This window comes from Aedes aegypti, chromosome 2 (assembly GCF_002204515.2).
Source record: "Aedes aegypti strain LVP_AGWG chromosome 2, AaegL5.0 Primary Assembly, whole genome shotgun sequence".
NCBI classification, from domain to species: domain Eukaryota; kingdom Metazoa; phylum Arthropoda; class Insecta; order Diptera; family Culicidae; genus Aedes; species Aedes aegypti.
The window spans coordinates 396,138,197-396,164,782 of record NC_035108.1 but is presented as its reverse complement, the minus strand read 5'-3'; the positions used below and the strand labels follow the sequence as shown (position 1 = coordinate 396,164,782).

Here is a 26,586-nt window from a genome sequence, read left to right as displayed (position 1 = left end):
TGATTGTTTTCAAATCGTTCTAAATGATCAGTGAAATGCGATCCAAACAATCATCACTCGGAAAGAAAAAGCAATGCTAACTTGTTCAATTCATTCGTTTCCGGTACATGTGTCATGCATGATTTAACTATCATCAGGTTGCGATGCGGTGCTCGATCTTTGGACATTTATTGTAATTTATTGTCTTTAGCAACATGTAATCTGTTGATGGTCAATGAATTCATAAATGTATTATGTTTGATTCCCGTTGACTAGGGCCTGAAAAAATAATACCAATGCATGTTTTATATACCATGTATATTGAGCAAACTGTAATTTCTGGGTACAGCGGAGTACAAATTTGGATCAAACAATGTTAAAACTCAATTTAATCTTGTTAGCGTGTTCAACAAACTTTAACAGAATAGAATTAGCTTTCAAATAGTGGTAATAGCAAGTGGTTTTGATTTTCCACATGCTAGTTATGATTTTTCGAACATTGAAATAAGCCCAAAAACACATTTTCAACTTGAAGCATACTGAAATCTTTATCAAATGAGCTGAAAATTTGACCAGACATTGTTCTTAGCATGAGAATTCCGAATACTGCTTGACCGGTAGATTTCCAGACATTTTTTTAAATATGAACAGGTCTAATACACATGGATATTATTAATTTGTGTTCATGGAATGCTTACGAAGATGAAGTTGTAGCGAATGATTGGTTTTGAAAATAAATACTGTTTTATTTTAACAAAACAGAAAAGTGTTATTATTTTTAGATGATAAAAACTGCCGAACCTCATAGTTTGTAAATAAACAATAAGATTAATTTATGTGAAAATATTTCAAATTCTATTAATTCTTCAACATAGAAATATTTTTTTAATACTTAATGATAGCTTGTGGCAAGTCATATAGTGTCATATATTACATGTTAACAAATTCGCCATCCATGAACTTCACTGTAATTCGAAAATAAAGACTCACATAAACTACAGAGATAGTCTTCCGATTAGAAAGATTCCCTGAAGTTAGATTATGAAGCAAAGAAAGGTGTCGATTTTACCCCAAATGAAAGTGTCGATCTTACCCCGAGTGTACATTTATTTTTCAATAGCATTTTCAGCTGTCGAAAAACCAAAAATTAATTTCTCCTTTATGTTGTATCAACGTAATAATAGTAAATGATGATGTAGACGCAGAACTAAAAATGACATTATAAAAATTTCACATGCGAAATAGTTAAAGAATAACAGCGAAATATTGCAACTACTGTTGCTTCTATGTTATCCAATATGGTTTTGTTATTTATTTTGGCAGTTTATTGGTAGCGTCGGTTGTAATGTCATTCGAAACACAACATTTCACAAGTTAAGATAGAGCGTGGTGGAAATTGCATGAAAATCAGCTCAAAACATATATATATATATATATATATATATATATATATATATATATATATATATATATATATATATATATATATATATATATATATATATATATATATATATATATATATAATATATATATATATATATATATATATATATATATATATATATATATATATATATATATATATATATATATATATATATACATATATATATATATATATATATATATATATACATATATATATATATATATATATATATATATATATATATATATATATATATATATATATATATATATATATATATATATATATACATATATATACATATATATATATATATATATATTTTTTTTTTTTTTTCAACGTAATGGATCGATGCACGAGTTCACTATTTCACGTGTGAGCAGTGCCGTGTTATTTACGTGACCATGGCAACGAGTGAATTCGACACCGCTAAAACGTCAAATTAGTGAACTCGTGCATTGGTCCATAGACAGCTTTTATCACGTCAATGTTTGAGAAACGGCCTAATTTTCTGAAGCAAATCAAATTCCAGTTATGTAATTACTCATTATGTCACGATAATTCATTACATAATTTATTTGATTTGTATAATGTAACATTACATAACGATTTCTAGAAGTTGCAAATATATGAATTCGACATCATTTCTGACATCTTCAAGGGGCACAACTGCACACAAAATTTAAAAAAAATATATTGTACGCAACTCAGCGTAGCATTCGATTTTCACAGTTCTCGTCGATAAGCCATGTTGGATGAATTTATGACTCGACCTGTAAAAATCGTCATTCTCGTTTCCACTTTTTTTTTCGGTGGCGGGTAATGATTTCCTATATAGAAATTTTACGTTTCAACCTACTTTATTTCGGTCATCTTCAGAAAAAATTCCGCCGACCGTTCGTCCGTCTCGGCGGTATACTTAATTCTGCACATTGATAACGCGCCTCTGTACCCGGACCTCTAATTATTTTAAAACTCTTTATTACTGGCTCAGCTACCCCATATAGTGTGGAGAAGGCTCCAAGAACAAAAGTAAATTATAATGGGTCACATAAAAAAGGATGCGTATTTTTTTAAACAGGATGGGTGTTCGCTTAGTAGACAGTGTCCTATAGTCGCACTAGTAGCTTTTTACGACCGTTTTGCAAAATGTATTTTGCCATGAAGTTTATGAACTAATTGTATTGTATTGTAAAACTTCGATTTTGATTCGTTTTTTTGCCTGCGTCCTGAAGCTGCTACTAAAGGAACAGAAGTAAAAAAATGAAGACATATGACGCATAAATAATATCAATGGTTTTAATATTCGATTTCACACAAAATTGTATTTAAAGCTAATTGGCTATTGGTACATCGACCCTAGACTATAACTATAATATTCATTTATTGCGCACAAGATTCGGAGTGATGACATCGAGAATCCAGTCAATATGAGACGCCACCAAAGTATGCATTGATGGTCCACTTCCACAAGGACTAACCGTCCACGAGGGTATCGCTAGTAGGTTAAAAGCTTGCCGCTCCATAGCAATGATGACTGGACCTCCGGAATCCCCTGAACAGGTTCCGGCAGCGGTTACGCCATTATCAGTGCAGATGATATCAGCTGTTAGATAAGCCGCTAGATAGCCAAGTCGTTGGTAGCATTGTTCGTATGAGAGTATTGGAACTAAAGCAGCCTTGACGATGATGAATTTGACGCTGATTATATCAGATAATGTTTCGAAAATTGGATTGAAATTCTCTACCTGTAAAGAACGTGGTTGCCAACCAACCTCATCGTAAGAAGTTAATCCGTAGCCAATGATAGTTGCTGCGTTGGATGGAAGCATCTGCTGATCGAAAACTGGAATAGGTTGTACATTTTCATCGAAAACCAGTGCTTTTTTGAGCAGAACCTATAATAAAGAGATCGGAAGAACATAGAATAGAAACCTCATTGTTGAATGCTAGATGCTCACACACCAACGCCAAATCGTTTCCCTTTCTTCCGTTTACGTAATCCGGTTTTATTTGTGCTTGCTGGATAGTTCGGGCTTGTCGTAAGCCGCAAACAACCAATAAACGTGCGATATCCACTCCGAAAATGCAATGAGCGGAAGTAAGCAGCCAGTTTTCGTTCAGGACCGTTCCTCCGCACCACCGATTCCATTGTCCGTCATCCACTGGCGCCGCCGAAGCTCGTTGACGGATGGAACAAATGAAAGGAAGTGCGCTGATGGCAATACCGTATCCTCCAACGATTCGAGGGACTGGTGATGCAGGATTGGGCTCATCTACACAGCGAAAGAATGGAACGACTCTGAAGGGATTCAGTTGCTGCCTCATGGTCCTATGTAAGAGATCCTACTTACCAGAAACCGTCGGATGGACCAAAACGGAACCGAAAAGAAAGACAATGATTGAACGACACATGGCTGGGCATCTCGTCATTGGCTGAATGATGGCATATGACTAGCGCGAGTTACGGCAAATTTATTGACCGATAGGGAAGTATTGTTCACTTGATGAATGGTATACAGATGCCTATTGAAAGTGGAGCAATTGCATCATCCGTTGAGAATGGAACGGTCATCAGGTAAAACACAATTATCCACACAAATGTCGTAATTCGTAGTGGATAATGGATCGAATTGAGCTTCATTCATTGAGGAAGATGTATGGCGGGTTTAGATGACTCTGTTCTTACTTGTGCATAAATTGCACTTGCACGCGACTATGCTTGGTGCCACAATAGTTTTTGCGTGTTCGCACTTTCGGAAATGTGTCCATTGAATTTATAGCTTGATTGAGGCGTATAATTAGGCACACACATTTTCCAAGGTGCTGAATCTTGTTACAAAGTTCGCAACATAAGCGCCCCAATCGAGTAGTTTTCGAAAAACTGGCGGTTTCCTAGATTCCGGAGAGGCCCCTTCACGTTTAAACGAAGTGCATGTGCACGGTGAATGGAGGCCGTACGGTGACTGGTGACTTAACGGTACATCAATGTAAAAACAATTGTAAAAAATATAAACGACTTCAGCTCCTTTATGACATTTAGCGAAAAAACGAGATTGATATAAAACAACAAACCTGTGATATGGTCAAGGTGTGAGCAGACGAAGTGAACCTTCCCATAAACGAAGTTATCACACCAAATTTTCGATCAATCTTCCAGCAATTTCGTTTGCTGAAACCAATCCAGCAATACACTATTTTACTGATATACAGAATTTCTGAAATTGTTTACTGGAATTCAGCAATCTAACTTGCTGGATACTTGTCATCACCAGAAATTGATTTTCTGTAATTTATATGACACATGATTGATAACCAGCAATCCATTCGAAATTTTGCTGTAAACCAGTAAACATTATTACTGAACTCGTATCAGCATTTTTGGATTCCCGATAATCAGCAAACAGTTTTATCTGTCAACCGATAAATTTCATACAAGAAAAAAAATTTCTCCCGCTCGTCTCACTCACAATTTCAGCTTGGAGCGTTAAAGATTTTTTCCAACACATTCGAATTTTTTATGTATATTTTTCGAAATATCGTATTTGGTGAGTATTAAACATTTAGTATGATATTGATGGTTTAATTAACATTAAAATGATTTTTTCTAGGTGGCAGCAATACCGTTACGGTAGACGGTGCATTGTCTTCATGTATATATCCATTTTGCTCCAGAACGCAGAACAAATGTTGTTATGCTTTTAATAAAAATAAATGTTTATAATATGCAACGCATTCGCGTTTGTTCGCATTGTTTTCCATGACATCTTTAACAAATAAATTTTTCATCAACCGATCTGAAACTGCTGGAAAACAGCAAGAAATCCCACGAAAATAACAAATAACCTAGTCCTGATTAATCAGCAAATGAAAATTCGCTTTGCTGAATGGTCAGTAAGCCAGCTGTCACTTGGATGAGAATTTGCATTGCTGATCAGATCAGCAAATTTTATTTTGCTGGATCGATTGCTGAATATACAGCACACAAAAAAATCAGCAAAAATTTGCTGATTTACAGCAATAAAAATTTGGTGTGTATATTTCCGTGACGCCATGATGGGAGGTTTGTGTAAGTCTCTAGTGTACATTACAACACCTGTTTCCTTTTCCAAGCTGTCGTAAGGACGTGGTCAGTAATGCACTCGAATGTTAGAGAAGGAGTTCGATTGATTCAGAACATATTTCCAACAAACGATTCGTATCCCTCATTGAAGATTTTTGTAAGTAGAATCGCATAAACATAATATCATTTTGCTTTTCAGTAATTATTTTATTTTTTCTTTATTTTCGAGAAATTGTTATCATAAAATATCATCATAAAAACGAAGCTTTCACAAATCATTCACCTGGTAGTGTCGAAATTTTGCACTAATAAGCATGCGGGACAGGTATAGTTGGATCCACACCGTTTCCGGTAAATACTGGAGAATAGGGCATCGGCTGGTATTTCAATTCTTCCGAGCTTTTGTCGTTGCTGTGGCTGGACGAAGCCCACTTGGCATCCTCTTGGAAGAGCTGTAATTTTTGGGAAATGACTCTACACTTAGCACATTTCATCACACTGGTACGCCGGACTTACCCGAAGAAGTTCATTCCTGTTGAGATGCCTCACGCTCTCTTCGGCGTTCGTTCGCTGCTGAGATGGGGCACATTCTTATCGAACGGAGGAGAGAACATGCTTCAATGAATTGCTAAATAGGACAAGCGGCCTGGTTGCACTTACCAATTTTGGCAATCAGAACAGATGCCACCAACAGCAGCAATACCGTACGGAGTGCTCGGGATGTAATTTCCATTTTAATTGAACTATAGTCTTGTGTCTTGCTAGGAGATGCTTTCGAAGCGAAATGATGAAGTAACTGAGTAGGGCGCCAGCTTTTATTATGTTCTTTGTTTTCACGGAGAAATGCTCCTTTATGATGCAATTCTCTCGCGATTTCCAGCTAATTCTGGTGAGTCCCGAGGAGATAACAGTGAAATCATGCGAAATTTGTTCTTGAAAGTGAATTGCGATTGCGAATTGGCAAAAAAGGGTAACTGGTACATTTTTGACACCACTGATTGGTGTTACAAATACAGGAGGCCGCATAGCCGCAGAGGTAAACGAACAGCTATTCAGATAGATCTGTGCAGTTTGTGCCGATAAAAAATGACTGATATTTTTAGTTAAAAAAAATATATCTCAAAAACTAAAAAACATATATTGCTGAAAATTTGACAGTAAACGTAATATTTTCTTAAATTTCAAGAAAAAATGAGAACAGCAATAGCCCCTTTTGTCCCAAGGCCTTCAAAACACGAAAAAACGGAAATTTTCATTTCTTTTTATTAAAAAAAATGTAAAATTTTATATTTTTCTTGAAAAGTCAAAATCTTTAGCTTTATTTCGTCCAAGAAAATTGAAAATCGGTCAAGCGGTTCAAAAATTATGATTTCTTAAAACATAAACATTTTGCAAGGTCACGATTTTTCTGGTCACCTTATTTTGGAAATGGTCACCCTAATCCAAAAATCCAGAAACACGTGTGTCCTTATTTCGGATAAGGAACAAATTTTCACGGAATTTGGTAAACCACTAGATCGGGTTTTCATGGAATGGCTGCTATAAAACCATTGGTTTTATAAGAATATTTAATCTAGAAGTTAGTTGTATAAGGCTCTCCGTAAATTCCTCAATGCAGCACATTGAATTGTATTGTGGATTATTAATGCTGGTCACAGTAAAACTCAATATATTTACTTAGCTTGAATCACCCTTTGAACTTCTTGTTTTCGAACAAAATTCAGATTTCTTAAATACTGGTTCGAATAATCCTGCATAACAAGTTGTAGCAATGATTTATAATCATGTTCTTAACTATATTTTCTGAAATATGGACATTGTTCGTTTTTCAATTGAACTAAAATGTAATCTCAACAGTTTAAAATAATGTAAACGACCAAACCACTGATATTGGCGCATTTGAAAGGCAATGAATTATGATTACTTCGTATGTGTTTTTACAATAACAGTTAATGAATTCTGTATACTCAATTTTTACTTAAATTTGTGACATTTTTCAAAAAACATAACTGGTTTCCTCAGCATTGGATTGACCAAAATTTTAAATCAATGTGTCATTAGATTCGTAATCTTATGTTCTTTGAAGGGCAAAATATATCGGGCGGCATCTACTTTACTGGAGACCCTTAAATGAGTGTTCAACACTGAATAATGACGCTCAATGGACATTTAGATGACAGAATAAGCCGCCAAAAAAAATTTAGTTCTGAGAGAGTTATGTATTGAAAATTTGTTCCAAAATGTTAGGCTCTGGTGGGGGTGGTTAACTCCAAAATTTCCCCGTGGTTACGCCACTGATCTTACCTAATATGCTATTTGATGTTTTAACACTCCTTAATTCGGCGTACAAAATCATGTCTTGAATCCTCCCGTGGTTACGCCACTGGTTTTACCATAATATGCTATTTGATGTTTTTTTTCAGAAGGGACTATTTAAATAATACGTAAAGTTCAAAAGGTACATTTATATACGTAAATGTACTAGGAATGTAATCAAATTCGATTGAAAACACAAAGTTTTTAGGGGTAGGCCAGACCCATTACTAAAATTTTAAATGAAAGACATGTTAACTTTTTGTAAAAATGAAAAAGCGTTTGTTGGCCATATGCAGGCTTTACACTATAAAAATTTGACTTTTCGAAAAAAAAATCGCTTCAAATTTGGATTTACTATCAAATAATTTAAAAAAACGAGGATTTTATCAATTTCTTAACAAAATAAAATTTGGGTGTAATATGAAATTTTTATTTTACCCCAAACATATTCACCAAACTTGTTTAAGCAAATAAATACCAAAAAATGTATGCATCGTTTTGAACTTCGAATTATAGGCTAAAAAATTCAAAACTTGGGTTTCTTGTAATTTTTTTTTAAGTTAAACTAATTTTGAGTGTAATCAAAAATTTTTCTTTCTGTTCAAATATAATCACTGATCTTGCACAATCACATTCATTACTAGAACTACATGTCTTTGCTCTGCAACTCGATTTATTGACAAATAGTTTTCTCAGTGTTTTTTTTGTAAAATACACTTTGAGTGTTTTCAAAATTTACTTTATCTTCTCAAATTTCTACAAGTAAGTTCATGCCGAAAAATATATGCCATTGCATTATATATTGAGCAAAGAGGCTGAATTTTTTGGTGAAAAATGTTTCGAGTGCACTCCAATATAACTATATCTGCTCAAATATGTTCACCCATGCAAACAGATTGGAAGCCTAAACTCTCGTATTTTCTTGAATGAAACAAATTTTGTGTGTAATCAATGATTTATATTTCTACCCAAAAATGTTCACTCGACTACTGCATACAAATTGATGACAATGAAATCACATGTCATCGCTTTGGATTTTGTTTTATAATCAAACAGTATCAAATGTAGAGTATTTATTATTATTATTTTGTTGAAATGAACCAAAATACTCTATTTCTGCTAAAACATTTTCACTACAATGAGTTTTAAATCGATAAAAATATGTGCCATCGCTTTGAACTTCGTTTAATTATTGAATAACTTTTGGTAGACGCATTTATTTCGAGACAATTAAAATGGACGATGATCTTCAATGGAGCTCGGATACATTGCTGAAAGAATTTTCGAATTAGCTTCTAAAACAACATATGCATTGTCAAAGTTGAACTTCCGAGATTTTCAGGGGGTTGGATGTGTAGGTGTAAATTTCCATAATAGCTATGAAAATTTATAATGTTGAACTGTCTTAGACGTCTCTTTAGTGATTCATTGATTTCAATTGATGATTTGCCGTTTCTATTTATGATTTTCTTGAGCTTTCCGGAATACAAATCAAAGTGTCCGAGATATGAGACAATATTAAGAATGCGTCCTGAATTAGAACCACGAAAAATCCAAACATTCATATTTACTTAAACTTATTCATGACTATCCACAGAGGCCTCAAGTGTGCGTAATATGAATCAAACAAAGATAAAGTAAAGATCTTGAATCCGCAGCTTAAAAACATGAAATAAAAAGAAATGGGCACCCTTTTGATGATTCTTATTCCGGACGTTTCCCTACTTTTGATTCATATTCCGGACACTTTGATTTACATTCCGGACAACTCATGAATAACATATTTAGATAATTATATTCATTAACCTAACTCGCAAAATCATCGAGTCGAGAGTCGTTTAAGTCATTCGAGCGTTTTCAACTTTCATAGAAACTTGTGGAAGTATTTCATGTAAAATGTGTCTCAACAAAACTGAAGTATCTGGAATTTGAAGCTGTCTGGGTTTTTTTTTATCAGGGTTTTTGACGTGACACAAGTTATTTCACAAGATAAAAGTCATCAAAATCACAATGTCTGTAATTGAATAATACTAAAACTTCAACCCAATGCGTTTTTCATTTTCATGTGCGATAAAAGTGTTGAACAATAAGCTTTAAGATAGTGCATAACATCAGTAAAATATTTCATTCCTAAAATATGATTTTTTTGCTCTTAAATTTATTTTAAATTTTGTATTTGGTAATTTGATGAAATTTGAATTGTAGTACAATGTAAATCAGGGATCATAAGCAGTGTTGTAAACATTAGACATTTCTAGCGACCTTCATTTCGATTGCATCAAACACAGAACAAGCGGTACAATAAACATTGAGAACAACAAAAAAAAAGGAAAATGAATGTCGTCTAACACAATAATATTTAAAAAATCATGAATTTTGCATAGATTTCAAATCGATCATACACAACTAGAACTGCTTTTTTCTGGCTTGTGATGTTGAATGTTAAACCCGCACAGTGAAAGAAGCTTTTGTTACGAAAAAACAGATAGAAATAAACAAACCTGTAGCTTTTTCTGGCGACGATATCATGGTCAGCTGCATTCAGTTGACATTTTTCTTTCGTGCGTTCGTTTGACCGCTCGTGTTGAGAATGCTGAAGGTATAGGCTGTCAAATGTCAGCAAAAATGAGTCGACTACTGTGATTGCTTACAACACTGATCATAGGTATATACATAACAACGGTATAACTAAAGTATAGTTGTATATATTGAGCTTTTTCGGTAATCCAATCCGCATGGTTATTAAATTAATAAACTCATTACGCGCGATAAAGATTTTTTTTTCTCATAATTTCACCCATAATTTATCCATCTTTACCACGCGTAATGGCGGTATAACGTTGAAGGTGAGATTTTGGACCAACTTTCGTCATTTGGTTCAAAATATTCTTCTATACACATGAATAAGTTCATGGTTAATGCGTTTAAAAATTCTGAACAAATGATTGAAATTATTTTTTTTTTAATTGAATGAGAAACGTATGGAAATTTGAACAATTTCACCCTTTGACGGGGTGAAAAATCCTTTGTAGATATTTTACTGCTTTCGATGTATTGCCCTTTCGATGTTCTGTTTCTTTCGGCGATTTGGGATTCAACGTTGTTTTGGCTTTTGACATTTGTTCCCTAAACTGTTGCAACAATGCCTAACGACAACCGGGTTCGGTGGATACGGGACACTATGTAGGTTAAACTTTCAATATACCATTCAACAAAATATATAATTATTAAAAACGCAGCTCCAAAATGTTCCACATACCCTAATGCTGTTTGGAAATGGGTCATCAAAACAGAGAACGTCAACCGCTTTCGTGTATTTCGCTACATTTATTCTCTCGAAAGTTTGCTTATCATTGCTTGTTCTTTATAATGATGTACTACAGAATGTTGATAATGACCTTAGAACGCAGTTGATGAAGATGCACGTGGGGCGTTTAAAATAATGATAATAATGTATTTAATCACATTTAGCATAGGCAGCCATTGCGGCAAGTACATATTTCTGTATCACCTCAGTCACAATAGATGGCAGTGTGAGGATTCTGCTCCGAACCACTTGGTTCCGCGTATGACCGACATCAACTAGACTACGTTATTGGAACCGGGAGCCGGTTTGACCGGGGCAAAGTCGTGCAGCTGTTCCGAAGAGTTTGATTCGTTCGAGTTTGAGTTCGATTCGGAGCTGATGCTCTTGTTGTCGAAACTACGGATCTTCGGAATGATGCTGTTTGCCTCTTCGCTAGAGGCACTGCTCGATTCAGAAGAGAAACGCGCGTTGTGGTTCAACTCCTGTAAAAGCCGAAGAGGTCTTAGTTAACGATCAAAAAGTCAAATTTGTACTATTACCTGAATCATTGTTCCTCGGATGCTACGAGCGTTAGCTTCTTGGAAAGCTCTGGCCAAATCACGATTGATCTGTTCCAACGGGGTATTGCCAACGCGAATGTAGACAGGGACGTATCCAGCCTTCTTGGGAAGATCTTGATACTTGGAGACGGGCTTGGAATCTGAAATCAGGCGAATCAAAAGTTCAATAGTAACTTCCTTGGAAGTTCACCCATCTCCCAGGGAAAAAAATGAAATCACAGCCCAAAAGCGGAGCATGTAAGTTTTACGGCTCTCGTATGGCGTTTATTGAAGTCTCTCGGTCAGTACAGAAATGTGTAACGGGGAAAATTTAAAAAAAAAAAAATAAATTAACGTCGTGTCTAACTGTGGGTAACTGTGTGTCGCTGGTAGCTCCGGTTACCGGACACTTTCTAGCTATTGTACGCGCGCTGGTTAAGGATGGAGGACAAGACGCACTTCATCTGACGCCGAGATCGAGTGCGAGAGGGATGTTGAATTGCTCGAAGTGTTGGCACCGGCTCCATCGTCGGCCTGCAACGCCTGAAAGGTGGCAGATCTTGCGTTAGTTAAAGCAGAATTGGTACAAACCGTCGTTGATTCTGACCTTGGTAAGCTCCGCTCGGCTAATTCGCAAAATGGGTTCGTTGAAGGCAGCGGCTAGAGCAGGGTTGATGTCTGCCAGCGGTTCGTCACCGTAACGGATGTACACTGGGACGTATCCTTCCCGGGGTTCCAGGATCTGGTACTTGGGACGGGCAACTGTAAGATTGGACATTGGAAGAATGTCAACGATTATCAATACGTTGATCAAGATGGTGTTGATTATAAAAGAATGGTGCTTACTTTCCAGATTCCAGAGAGGTGATGACTATTTACAGGTAGTGCAGGCATGCAGACGTGATTGCAGAGGAAAGGTTGTCACACTATGTCGATGATTTAGAAACGGTGCTGATATGCATGCATTTTGAAGTTTGTAGATACATGTTGTAGAAAAGACAGACACATGCAGTTCATGCTTGGAATGGATTTGAGAAGTTTGTGATACTCAATATTGAAATAGCATGCAGATGATATAAATGTTTGAGATATATACATAAGTTCGATGGTTTGTACAGATCTTGACAGATATATGTAGAAAATGGGATAGGAAAAGTTTGTGTAAATAACATGTGTTACTTGTGATGAGTGACAGTGTGATGTGAAGTGTGTAGGTGAAATGTTAATATGTAAACTAAGTGCAGTTGTCAGGTTGTATTGTATTGTGTTGGAAAGTTATTTCATGTTTTGAATGTGCGTTGCTTGTTTGTTTTGCGTACCCTCGTTGGTGGTGAGAATTTGACTTGAAAAATTGTTCGTTCTACACAGAAAAAAATATTTAATTTTCATTGTGATGTAAACTGAAGTCTACTGTAAAAATAAATCAAATTCGTGTGTTGTTACAGCATCATGTAAATTTAAATGAATATACACTCAATTTTCAACTAGAAATGGCTGAATATTACATGAGCGTGTAAATTTAAAGTGAATTCGATAAAAAAAATAATTGATTGGTCGTTGAAATTTAGGTTTATTTTGATGCTCCAAATATGTGCATCAAAATAAACTTAAATTTACAACATATTTTTAGCTGTGTATGAGAATAGGTTTATGGATAATGCAATGCTTAACAATTATAAGAAATTTGTTTGTTGTTTTCATTGAATGTTCTGAAAAGATGACGTAGGGTCTTACAAACTGATTCACAATAAGAATAGGAATTAGGAAAATCGACTTTCACTCAATTGTACAGCTTTCCAAAAGCATCTGATATGATAGACGTACAATGTGAGATTTTAAAACAGTATCTAACAGTGAGATTTACCTTAAATTTTAAAAGTGACAATGTTAAAAGGCCTTTCTGATGCTTTTTTTTCATTTATATAGTAAAATTAAACAACTACCGTTTTGAATCATATTACGGACAGCTTCAAATTCCGGACACTCTAATTTGTATGGGAAACATTTCACAAGAAATGTTTCAATTTTTGCTATTCAAAAGTTCTCACTTTCGAGGCTCGTTTTAATAAGCTTTTTCCATAAAAATCTATGCACACTTATTATGTCCAACTGCCTTAGACGTCTCTTTAGTGGCTTGACGACTTCTACTGGTGGTTTGACTTTTCTATTAATTATTTCCATGTGCTGTCCGGAATTCGAATCAAAGTGTCCGGATTATGAGGCTAACGTGAGGAAGCGTCCGGAATAAGAATCATGAAAAGGCCACACATTTCGATTGCAGGGAATCCTTAATTAAAAATAATAACAATAATTCTAATATATACTGAGACATTTCAGATTACGCTTTGGCTCATTGGTGAAAAGATTAGAAAAATGTTTAGTATGGGACAATTGTGAAACTAACAAAAAATGGTACTCATTATGTCTCAGAATTTATGCTTCTGCAGTTTGCTCATTTCTAATTCTCCAAAACATGTTTTGCTTTTTTTTGAAAAAATATTCTGAAAATTCTGTAAAGTAGCTAATTAAAAAATAGTCAATAGGATTGAAACATTTGGAGTACAGTGGTTTTCCGTTTTTGGCATCAAAATGGATCCTTTTTTGCTAACATTTTTGAATACCATTAAAAATTTTATTTTTGTTTAAACATTATCGCGTCTTTTGCAACAGACATTGAAAAGACATGTCAGTTTCACACCTACCACACTCCAGAGCACCATTTTCGTCGAGATTCGCCAAAGCCCTGCAACTATTGAGGCTTCTGTACGAGCTTTTATTCTTCGGGATGGTTATGTGTTTACAACGTTTAATAGCGTCGTTGTCTATAAGTATCTCAAATAGAGTTTCAACGAATTTTCTCAGGCATCCATACTGTGTGACCAGCGCACTTGAGTCTGCCAGTACACTTTATAAAAACCATTTTTCTTCAGATTTGCTACAAAACGTCCGAACCAATCAAAAGCTATATCTGGCTACAAATCACAAATTTTGTCTCAGCTTTTCAGCGCACAGTTCTTATCATTGTAGAATTACTTGCATTGCATATGTTGAAGTATTCCTGCAGTAGTAGAAGCAAATGAAGCAAAAAGTCATATCTCTTAACTTTTATGGAATTATATGGAATAATTGCGTTTTCAAGAAAACTGCAGAAGCTTCAACACATAGTCCGTAATTTTTACAGAAGCTTAACAAATTGATGACCCATTGGTTTCTTTCTTGGGCCTACACGTTATGTCGCTTATTTTGTCACTTGATTACTTCAAAACCATGTGCAAAATCAATAAATATTATGAAATAAGCGAAGTATTATGATGGGCCAAAACGGAAGTCAGTAAATCAAAATGTATCCGTTACGTTAATGAGTTTTACTGTTAGTCTGCATTATGAGAATATATATTGATCCATCTTTGTTGACCATTTAGAGCAACGTTTCCCTTTTATGTTTGAGATTCTGTATGACGTTCGATTTTTTAAGAGACTATTCAGCATTCTATACCAGCGGTGCTCTGGCTGGAGTATACTAAGTACCATATCAAGAATTTTAATCAACAAAAAATAATCAAACTGTTTCTTACAAGATGCTGTCGATCCCTAGCTGGGTTCCGCAACTTCAGTTGGGATTTTAGGTTTCTAGTGGACTTTTTAGCGGATTCTTAAGGATACTGTGGATTTCTGGCAAAATTTTGAAGTTTCTGAATAGGTTTCCAGTGGATTTCGGGGATTGCAAGCTTGGAAAAAATAGACTTCTGAAAATTTCCATTGGGGACTTGAGAATTTTCAGCAATATCGCAGCGGAATCTCAAGAATCTAAGTGATAGCATCAGAATTCCTAGTGAGCTCTTGGGGTTGGTGTACAAATTATGTCACGCATAATTTTTCAATTACTTTTTATTAAAGGGATTTTCTGCCGTAGGTTCATCCCTAATCTCCAACTAGTTTCCAACGATTTAACCTGAAAGAATTCCTTCGATAACCTCAAATTCCTCCAGGGTTTACTCAAGGAACTATTTCAGGGGAATCCTCGATTCAAGCAAAAAAAGCGGTTCTTCAGAGATGCCTCCAGGTTTTTTTTGCCAACACTTATCCTTTTCGGGACGATACAACACTATGACTCATTCAGGATCGAAATCAGAAACGAGTTCTCTTCGTACCGTAATTTCGGGTGAAATTGATCATTTTTCACGGTTCTTCTAGTCTGTTTTCTATAATGTTAACAATGCCAAACAACTAAATGCAGGAAAACAAGTACGAAGGTGAGCCTCATCGACTTATGTACCGAAATTTTCTAACAAATGTCATTTTAGTGTTAACAAATACCTCTAAAATAAAAAATCAGAGGAACTCATTTCGGGGTGAAATTGATCACTTGTCAATACCATTATTGTTAGTTTCCAAAATAACTCTATATGATAAATTTGAGCTCCCTGAATCCGAATATGCATGTAAAATTCTTAACAATGCAATATTTATGTAAATAACGAATAGTTAAATTACAAGAATAACGCGAAAAACGCCTAAATGTATGCAATTTCCTAAGGAATTCAATGCTATCTAACAGAAATTCAATTATTTCAACCATATGAGCAAATTGGTACGAGTTTTGGTGATGAAATCTGGTTTGGGGATGTATCTCAAGCATCCTCACAAATTTTCAGGTTTATACCATGTTCAAATCCTTGCTTATTAATAGAAGTTCAAAGGTGTTTGTCAATACTGCACCGTGCATGATTTTGAAATTTTACGTTATTTTCATAGTAATAAAAATTCTATAACGCAAAAAACTTCACAACACACAGTTCGACAATAGTTACGACAAACAACGTTCATTTACTGCAACTTACATTGATATTTGTGCTCCATTACGAATAAATAAAATCGTTGGATACGATGATCAATTTCACCCTACTGATCAATTACACCCGATTTTACGGTATTCAATTTCCCATAGCCACTATACGCAATAAGTACAAAAAAGGGATCGAGACGAAAAAAATGTGCTAGATTATTACTATGGTTAAAATACACAAAAACTTCTTAACAAATTATTGCGATTTGGCAGCACAACGATTATTGTTTGTTTGACTGTTGATTTTGGTTGTAAATTTTCATTTTAATTTATAGCTAACGCTATGATAAACACATAGTTGGAATTACGCATCCAAAAATCACATGTTTTGTTCATATGTGATCAAAAATAATGAAACCTTCGAAAGCAGTTTTTCTAATGATTATTAAGTGAAATATTTCAAATCAAATCAAATCAAACTTTTCACATATTCTGATTTAACGTTAAAAATTGAACCAGAACCCAAAGTTTCATAATTTTCCGTGCCCTGAAACTATTATTGAAACACTTTTGAAGTTAGTATGGAAATCACCGCCAGGAGAATTTCATTACGAGGCGAGCTGACATTATGTAAATTGAAATGTAATTGAGTCTGCAGATTGAAGATTTCATTAATCATTTATAATGTCAAAATTAAGCTATTGAAGCGCGATACAATTGTGTTATACTAAGAAAAATGTGCTTTTTCGCTCAAGCTACTTAAAACTATAACTTCTTCATACGTCTCTTTTATGAGACTTTTATTTCCTTATGTTAAATTGTTAGGTGTTCAATGAATCATTATTTAGCAGCTTCATAAGGGAACCAACATATTTTTGGTTCAGTGTATTTGTGACGGTCAGCATAAAGGAATTTTAATTAGCGACGACCAGTGATGGAAAGTGGGGAACATTTCTGCTGAACTGGAACAAAAACAAAACCAATTGCTTCCGAGCGTCAGAGCGCTGGTTTGCTCGTATCTGTCGTGTTCCCTAGTAACCGAAGCAAAAAGTGATTTGTGAACGTGTTCGGAGCTGTTCAGAGTCAATTGTTTTTTTTTTTGTGGAAAAAGCTGCTTCCTCTTCGAGATTTATGGTTTCCAAGGATTTTTTGATTACAAACTGATAGCTAACTGACGATTTGATGATTATACAATACATTTGTCTGTAAAAACCATAAAAAATCACACCTTGCTCGGTTACTCGCGAGCAGGTTTGATAATACAACATCATCAGAGCTCAGTGACATATCCCGAGCAGAAGAAAATAACTACTGAATACCAAATTGAGGTATTCCATACCAGACAATTTCCAATACTTACAACCTGAATGAGGTATGAATGAGCCCTGCATAAGAGGTAAAATACCTCAAATAATACCTTATGCATATTCTACAAATACCAAGCTGATAACTAGATCAGGTATTGTAATACCTAAATAATACTTGATAGATTTTCATATAAAAGTGAAATTTTTCAATACCTCCAGCAGTCCTCAATAGCTATTGAATACCAAAATGAAGTATTTTTAATTGTTTTTCAAATACCATTTTAATACCAAAATGAGGTATTGACAACTGAATAATACCTAATTATGGTATGATACCAAAATATGGTATGCATAAGTTATTGGGGAGTTATTTGTTCCTGCTCGGGATGCTAGAGTAGCGTGTTGCCTTTGCCTCTTTGCTAGCGATCGAAAAAATGCTAAGCAGAGAGGCAACGAAAACTGAGCGAGGAAGATGCAGCACAAAACACAACAGAGTAATATTCCATAAAAAATGAGCAACTCCCCGAAGGCTGCCTTGTTCGGGTGGGACGCTCAAAAGTTTTTTTGAAGCGCGAGTAAAGGTGAGCATCGCAACAAGAGAGAGAGAGAGAGAGAGAGAGTACCAGAAAAAATCCTCGCATTTTTTTTGCACTCTCACTCGAATCGCTTGAGGATCTGTGTTGGAAATTTTGAGTCCAATTTTTCTCCTCAGAAAAACGGCAAATTCGCCTCCTCTTTGCATCGCAGAGGAGTTTCTATCAAGCCTGCTCTCGAGTAAATGTTCCCGAGCTTGTTGCTGTTCTCCCGAACAGACGGGTGTGGACTTACTCACACCTAGCCAGTTCGTGATTCTGTCATGTTTGTTATGCGTTTGTGAGTTGCTTCATGATGCGAAATTTTCCACCACTGGTGACGACATGAAGATGTAGGATAACGGTTGTATTTTGGACCCTTCAAGGAAGTGATTTCGGGATCTTTTCAGAATTTATGATTTGCACAGCGTAGAGAAAAACTTCTCTATGACAGCAAAATGCTGACACAGTAATGTATAGTCTAAGATACGTCGAAAATAATACAATTGTTTAGCACTGCTCATTATTTTGGACCCTCAAAGTATATATTTTGGACCTCCGGCATTTACATTTGATTGAAGACAAAGATACTGTTTGTTTAGTATGTTTGAAGCAATCCATCGATTAAGAATGGAAAATCGATTAAATTTTACGCTGTTTTCTGTGTGTAGCATTGCAGAATTCGTTCTCATTTGATATTGAAGCACGATAAGCAAGAGAAGAAAAACATCCTATCTGTATCGGTCGATGATCGGCAATGTATCGCAAGGTGTAACAAGCTTGATAAATAGCAGCAGCGAACGAGAGCCCCAAAGAGAGAGCGATGATAAAACTCGTTTTGTTCGTATTTTACCTACCTCCAAGGTGTTTTATGTTACTGACATGATAAATAATTTCCGAAGATCCTATAGCAATAGTGCCCTCTCTGAAGCTTGTTTAGATGGGTTTTATCATGCACTGTTATTCTCCCGATCAATTCAGAGCTGTAGCAGAAGATGATAAACAGACTTTCATGATGTTTTGCGGATCATCATTGTTGAAAGGAGCGATAAGTGAGAGATGTTCTCAATTTTCTCAGAATTCAACCGTTGGTTGTTACGTTTGCATGGATGAACCAATTGATTTTTTTTTTCATTAAGGTGATTATAAAACGAAGCCACACTTCAAATTTTCTAAAGCACAAGACTTTACAACCAAACAACGCTCCGCGTTGAAAATTTATCTCATTGGTCACTACCAGCAAGCAAGCAATGTGATTGATTTTCAACGCAAACTGTTGTCAGATTATCCAGTCTTGTGCTCTTAAAAATTCAAAGTGTGGCTTCGTTTTATAATCACCTTAAAGACATTTTCCATGCAAAAACTGTTGATGAAAGTGTAAAACAATCCTTTCTATCCAAATCACATACGAACAGAGTTTGGCTTTTGCTTTATACTGGAAAATTTGTAAGAAAATGGCCCAGTCGGTTCAAAATTAACTTGACTTCACCAAAATTGTACTTGACAAAATAATATACGCATTGCCCATTTGTCATACAAAATAGAGGCATGTATCGCAACCACCGATCATCGATTAAAATTTTGCAGCTCAGAAAAAAAAACGGTTTTCATTAATTCATTTCAAATACAAACGATAACGAATCAAAAATTTCGTCGTTTTCGTCCGAATAAAGGATTTATGATAAGCTAAGTTAGTAAATGGGAGGCTGTGAATTACCTAGCTAGACAAATTTTCAAGCTGTAGGACAACTAGAGCTGTAGAAGCCAAGATTAACCCCTCTACCGGCAGCTTCATTTTTTACCGTTACAAAAATATTCAAATCGCGATAACTTTTTTGTTTCTTGATATTTTTGCACCATTTTTCACAAACTCTCAAAAACTCTTCTAGTTTTAGAATATGTATCGATATTGATCATTGGTCAACTAGATCCGCAGATATTCCACAATTCCGTGGGGGACCGACGCGTAGCCATAACCCACGTAAATATCTCAGGCTACAGAATTTTTATTGTATTCGGATATTCACTCCTCGGAACGATATATTATTGTGAGTATATTGTAAAAAAATGAAGCAGTTTGGTGCAGCCGTCTTTGAGTAATGAGCATTTCCGTTTCTTGTACTACACTGAACAAATAAAGATCTTGAAAACTCTAAAAAACCTCATATCGTAATGTTCAGATTTCTCCAAGAATACTGAAGCGATTTGTATGATTTTTTCAGATTAGCTCCTTATTATATGGCATTATATAGCACATATTTTATTTTTTTGATAAATTGACCAAAAACAAAATGGCAGCCAAAGACATTTTATATGGAAAACGTCGGTCCCCCAAGGAACATCGGAATATCTTCAAAACTAGATCACCAATGTTTATTATCGACACGAATTCTTAAACTAGAAGAGTTTTTTGAAGTCTTGTGAAAAAATGGTGCAAAAATATCGAGAAACAAAAAAGTTATCGCGATTTGAATATTTTTTTAGCGGTAAAAAATGAAGCTGCCGGTAGAGGGGTTAATGTCTCCAATTCTGACCATTTTGTATGAAAAAAAAAAACATACAATGCTTACCTACTTTATTCTGTTCAGTACTGTATTGGGCTCGCAGTTTTATACGGCGTGAGCAATTCTAATAATTTGTGGAAAACTCGGATACTGATTTTTCAAAGCTTAATGAATTTCATGGTAAATATCACATAAAGAAGCAGTCTAGTGTGACACAATTTGTACTCTTTATGTACCCTTACCATCATAAAACCCGATCGCGATGTGAAATTGATACCAATCCGTGCAAATATGTCTTATTTGCACTGTTCCTTGCCAACCCCATCGACATCCATATCATTTACATGTCAGTTCCATTTGTTTGCGTTATAATTGAACTTGACGTGGCCGACCTCATCCACTGGTTCTCATCCACCAGCACTGACTGACTGGTAGTTACCGAGAAAATATAAAAGCGGGATTTCCACCGCGAAACCAAACGTCCAGGCCAGTGAGAAGGCAAAAATTAGCGAAACCTAGGGCAGAACGCGAACGATACAAACAATGCCAACCCTCTCCAACTCGGAGCAGTTCGAATGATGGGAATCAATCAAAACATAATATCAGATTCCACTTCACACCACACTAGATCCCCCACAATGGGTAGGGGCTGTTTATACAATCAACACAGCACATTATCTATAGATAGGGTGAGTGCGCCGGTGTTCGCCGTTCCCAGAATTTTGTCATGGTGTTCCTAAATTCGTCACCTCGGTCACCTCCCATCAATCCCATCAATTTAGGTGGTGAATACAGGAATCGAAATTAAAATCATCGCGAATTCTGATGAAGATATTCTACTGTTTGCCACCCCAGTTTTAAAAACAACAATAAGTTCTCTGCGGGACAAACGCGCAGCTTTTCAGCAATACCAAGCTGCGGGTCGTGGTTTCGGATACCACCGGTCAAGGATTTTTTCGTAAAAGGAAATTCTCTCAATTCCCAGGGCAAAGAAAGCTCTCAGTTACTAACTATGAAAGTGCTCATATGAACTCTAAGCTGAGAAGCAGACTGTGTCTTAGTTGTGACATAACACCAGAAAGAAAGAGGGGAACAAGTTTTCTTACTAGTTTTTATGTTTTTCCTATAAAACATTGATTGAAAGCTTTCGTTTAACCGTTTAACAGATTGAAATTCTCAAGTCTTATGATTTATTTATAAAAATTGTGTTCCCCAGGGTGGCGACTACTGGTACACCTACTCTAGATGTGTTTTAGTCAGTCCGAACTCAATTACCATCCGAAATATGATGCTAGCTGACAAGGAAGATGCTTCTCTGCCAAAGAATAAAAAAAAACTCAACATTCCGGCTGACGAAGCTTCCTGAATGAATCATACGCCAGCCAGCATGTGGGAGCGTCGTTCCGATTGAGCTATTAAGGCTCGTCTGGATCGGGAGGGGAAACGAGAAGCAAGCTGCGCCCAGCATCAGACACGGGAGGATGTACGAATCACGATCCCGATTTGACCTCTGCTGAGATGCGGCGTGGGTCTGCGAATCGGAGGGACGTGTGCGGTTAGCAGCAGCATGACTGGCCAAAAACCATTATTTGGACGCAACTTTTTTTTGTCGATTTGAAGATTTGCTCACCTAACCATTTTATAGTTAATTAGATGTGCTTTACGAGTAACGAGTTGCTATCGCTGTTCTCAAATCTACGTTCAGGTCGATAGCGCCTTCTGATTCGGAACTGATAATCTGGCACAGTGGTTCTCTCAGTATGTAAGATCTACGTGCCTGGAATTGGATGCGGAAATATAATTTAAATTTGGAGAATAATTCTTCTGGGGTTAGCGTTAGCGTTAGCGTAGTTACGGTATACTTCGTAGATTGGATACTAGCAACATTCATGTTTCTTTTTAATAATCTCATCCTGACTACTTTCAGGAACAAGGCAGGGGAGTATACCATGTTCAAATCATAAACAAGAATACTAAAAGCATAAATATCACTATTCCCGGCCACGCCCATCTTTACCGTAACATGGGATAGGGGTAGGAAATGTTGATGTAGCACTTACTTAATGAGAGGCCACCGACTCAGCGACACCCTCATAAGTGCTACGGAGTTAGAGGTTGGGGAAGGTATATTGTCAGGATTCGCCTAGAAAGCTGGCGATAGACCATAAACATTTGTTGTGTAAGTGTTTTCAATTTAATCTTTTGAATGCCGGCAATCAAAAGAGAAAACAATAGTTTATTTATAGTATTTCGCGAAATGCTTGTCGATTTCGATTGTGCAGTAATATTTTTGCTCAATAGCCAGTAAAAAGCAAAACCGATCCCTCCAGAGTCATCGGATTGTATAAAATAACAATACGCGTAAAAAAAAACTCCGGCGACGAAAACACGCGCGAAATCGTGAGCAAAATCTATCGGACGACGCAAAACCGAACTGTCCTGCTTGGGCTTCACGAAGCACTACTCTTGGAGAATTCTTCTGGGGTGGCACATAAAGTATGGGCACGACTACATCATATTGCTTCTCTAAGACTTTTGTATATAATAATCTGATTTGTAACACCCATTGAGATTTGATTGTGAATTTTGAGTGATTTTTTTCACTGTGAATTTGCAAATGGATTTTGTTGTACGAAATTATGGCTATGTCAGAAGTAGCGTTCATTAAAAATCTGAAATAGTTATTTATTCAACAAATTGCGAAATAATCGGAGAGTCTTGTTGAACAAGTGCACGACTCATGCTGGAAAAATCTATTTTTGCAAAAAATTGCGTACGTGCGATTGTATCAAGAATCACAAACATATTTGAAGCGAACCCACGTCGACATCCATGTCAAAAATTCAGAATCAAAATCGCACACACGGGTCATATTCGGATTGTCCAAAGGATATAGAGCAAGTAGCTAGCCATTGAAAAATAAAAAGTTGAGAACCTCTATACCTATTATTACACTACTAATTGAAACACTTAGACATTTAAACGATCATCTATGCTGCTTAAAAAACTCGACCGTGAACCCTACCGATTGGGTAATTAGGGACCATTGTTACCCTTGTCCCGCAATCATCAATCTGTAAAACGATTTCTAATGGGAGTTCATTCGGAAACAACGAATGTCAGCCAGCCACTCCTTCGTTCGATGTACCTCATGGTGTGGCAAATCACCAAACCGAATACCTAATGATAGTGATGACTTCATGACTATCTCGTCTGAGAACATGACTTCCATCAACTTGGCCATTCTCCCGCATCAGCAGTGCCAATCTGCGCTCTGATGGATGCAATTCCCAGCAGCAATAAATAATTCTTCGAAATTCTCCCGATACCCATCAGGTGCACGTCATCGACCGGAATATCGTCTTGCTGCCAGCGAGCGAGCCACAATGAGACGAGTCCCCATGTTCTTCCTGTCCAGTGTTCAAACGTTGGTATGTCCCTACTTTGTAAAACATATATCGAAGGAAGTGGATGTGTTCGTTAGTACTCATTATATTTAACAATAAAAGTAAACTCGACCAGTTCCATTTCCTGTGCTCGAGTGATCCCCAGTTTCATTCATGTTCCAGTGTGACATAAAGGGAGCAGAACACACGCTGGAGGAAATTTAATACCGACACATCTATTTTCACGTTTCTCTGGTTCCCTATGGGGAGATTCTCTCTCCTTCTGATGTTCAACAGCAGTGGCGTTGCTGCATCCCAGTTGTGGGGAAAACGGACCAAAGTGGTCAGAAGTTTCAAATTTAGAAATATATATTTAAGTTAAGGAAAAAATCCTATGCTGAACCAAACAATGCAACAATTTTGGTTTCATTGCTGTTTTTAAGACCAATTTCTGATTTATCTCAGGTTTAAAACTTCACAATTCCTGAAAAGTTACTTAGAAAAAGGCATTACTCATTAAGGGTGCACGTGTAGAAATCAGTTTATTTCATCATTTATTGTTTTCTTTTAGTCAAACGTACCGGATGCATTTGTTGCTCGATATTACTTTGCTTCTGAAAAATGATAATTTTTGAATAATTGATTCTTATACAATCTAAATATTGGTAAGTTTGTCAGTTAAATTTGTTCAAATATGTTTCTTGCCTCTATAAAAAGTTCAGTGTTTTCACATTATGGTAATATCTTACAATATCAAAGAAACTTACAAAAAAAAAATCAAGCCGACACCTCGCATTATTTCTAGAGAGTTTGTAGAGAACTTTAAATGTCCGGTAAATTCACTGTATTGAAAATCCATCTATCCAACATTGTTGTTGGAACAAGCAATGATTACTTTGTCTTGTCAGTCGAATATTTTGATAAAGAAAAGAAAACCACTAATGATATTAATTTTTTAGCCTTTTAGTAGCATCCTATTACAGTGCCGACTCTATTATGTCAAAAAATATTGGCGTCATGTTTTACCACGTTTACATTGAAAACTGATGATGGTGTTTAATGTCATGGACTTAGCAATGGCAATGCCTCCTTAACAAACACGTAATGCTTCCTGTTGAGGGTCATGCACCACACAAGACAACGGACTAGTATGCAACGACCAGTGACACAGTCGGTAAACGTACCTGAAGTATAGTTTATCGGACTGAGGTTCTCTTTAGAGAAAGTTCCTCGGAAGAGTTTCTTTAGCGGTTTCATTTATATTCACTAGATATTTCTTCAAGGTGTTTCTGTAATTATTCTCTAAATATTTTATGGGAGTACCTCGCATTTCTCCGGCGATTCATCAACAATATTTTGAGGAGTTTTTTGGGAATGCTTCTTTGAACTCATCCATACATACTTAATTTGGTATGCTGAATCTCGGGTTATATTGAACTGAATTTCACGAGGTCTCCAGTATCAGTAAATCGTGCTTCGTTACTATGCAACCTGATAATGTGTTGAATAAAGTTGAATAAAGTTAAATTTAATTTTAAATTTAAAAAAAGAGACTCACACTGCCGAGTTCATGGAACAATAACTAGGTTAATTGATGTATTCCTCCGAGAATTGCTCTCAATAACTACTCCAAAAAATCTATGGTTTCATCTTTTACAAGCATGTTTAAGTAATAATTTCATAAATTGCTCCGAAAACATACTACGTACATTGAAGGGGTTGTTCATAATATTTTCTGTGTTTCAATTTCTTCATGAAAAGTGAATATTTCAACTCGTTTACAAATACACCCGAAAATTTTTGATTTTTACGGAATTACTTTAGTAGTTATCTCAAAGGATTCCTTAAGAAAATATATTCTGTTGAAGCTTTCTTGGGATATTCTCGATGAAGTTTGACCTTGGAATCTTAAACAATACGTTTTTTTATAATTATGACATTCTTCTAAAAACTGAAAAAACACAAATTCCTCTGATCTATATCTTCTGATTTTTTTTAAATTGTTAATATTACATGAGGATTCCTACAGAATCAAACGATATTTTCAATAATTCTACCGATATTCCTAAGAAAATTTCAAAGCATTTAATTTTTTTCTTTTTTTATTGACAATATTTTTAGCTGTGGGCTAGTTTATCTCGGGACCAATGGCATTAGTTCCTCAGTGATGGGATTCGATTCCAGGTCCTCGGCATGAGAGGCGTGAGGTCTAACCATTACACCAGGCTCGTCTCCTGCATTTAATTTTTACATAAGCATAGGTGTTCTTAGTTTTTTTTTTGGATAGTTCAACGGACATGTACAAATACATACTCAGGTTGATTCTAGTTGTCTTATTTGCCAGAGCAAAATTGTCGATCGAAGGGACCACAACGAATAGAATCTTCAAAATTTT

The 26,586-nt window shown here is 35.8% G+C and overlaps 2 protein-coding genes and 1 long non-coding RNA gene across 5 annotated transcripts in view; all 3 read right to left on the bottom strand.

Annotated features, from left to right (window-relative positions):
• Window positions 1–2,692: 2,692 nt before the first annotated feature.
• LOC5575508 (mite allergen Der f 3) lies at window positions 2,693–4,655 on the bottom strand. Of its 2 annotated transcripts, none has more exons than XM_001655713.2 (4): window positions 3,766–4,655; window positions 3,377–3,711; window positions 3,160–3,309; window positions 2,693–3,090 (listed from the first exon to the last, which is right to left on the bottom strand). In XM_001655713.2, the coding sequence occupies exons 1-4, from the start codon at window positions 3,842–3,844 to the stop codon at window positions 2,791–2,793; spliced, it is 864 nt and encodes a 287-aa protein (XP_001655763.2). In that variant the 5' UTR covers window positions 3,845–4,655; the 3' UTR covers window positions 2,693–2,790. The 2 variants fall into 2 exon arrangements, with proteins under 2 accessions (XP_001655763.2, XP_021702727.1); XM_021847035.1 differs by having other exon boundaries at window positions 3,377–3,687; window positions 3,766–4,643.
• A 1,002-nt stretch (window positions 4,656–5,657) lies between these two features.
• LOC5575507 lies at window positions 5,658–6,295 on the bottom strand. The gene is made up of 3 exons (XR_002500852.1): window positions 6,135–6,295; window positions 5,991–6,064; window positions 5,658–5,926 (listed from the first exon to the last, which is right to left on the bottom strand). It is a non-coding gene; the product is annotated as an uncharacterized LOC5575507 (long non-coding RNA).
• A 4,802-nt stretch (window positions 6,296–11,097) lies between these two features.
• Window positions 11,098–26,586, bottom strand: part of LOC5575504 — a 49,202-nt gene continuing 33,713 nt past the window's right edge. The window contains exons 2-3 of one of the 2 annotated variants that reach the window (XM_021847033.1): window positions 11,637–11,797; window positions 11,098–11,579 (exon numbers count right to left, since the gene is read on the bottom strand). In XM_021847033.1, the coding sequence (XP_021702725.1) occupies window positions 11,373–11,579; window positions 11,637–11,797 (368 nt within the window). In that variant the 3' untranslated portion in view covers window positions 11,098–11,372. Of the gene's footprint in view, window positions 11,580–11,636; window positions 11,798–11,895; window positions 12,180–12,243; window positions 12,399–26,586 lie in introns of those variants that run through there. The other variant, XM_021847034.1, reaches the window with a different exon arrangement.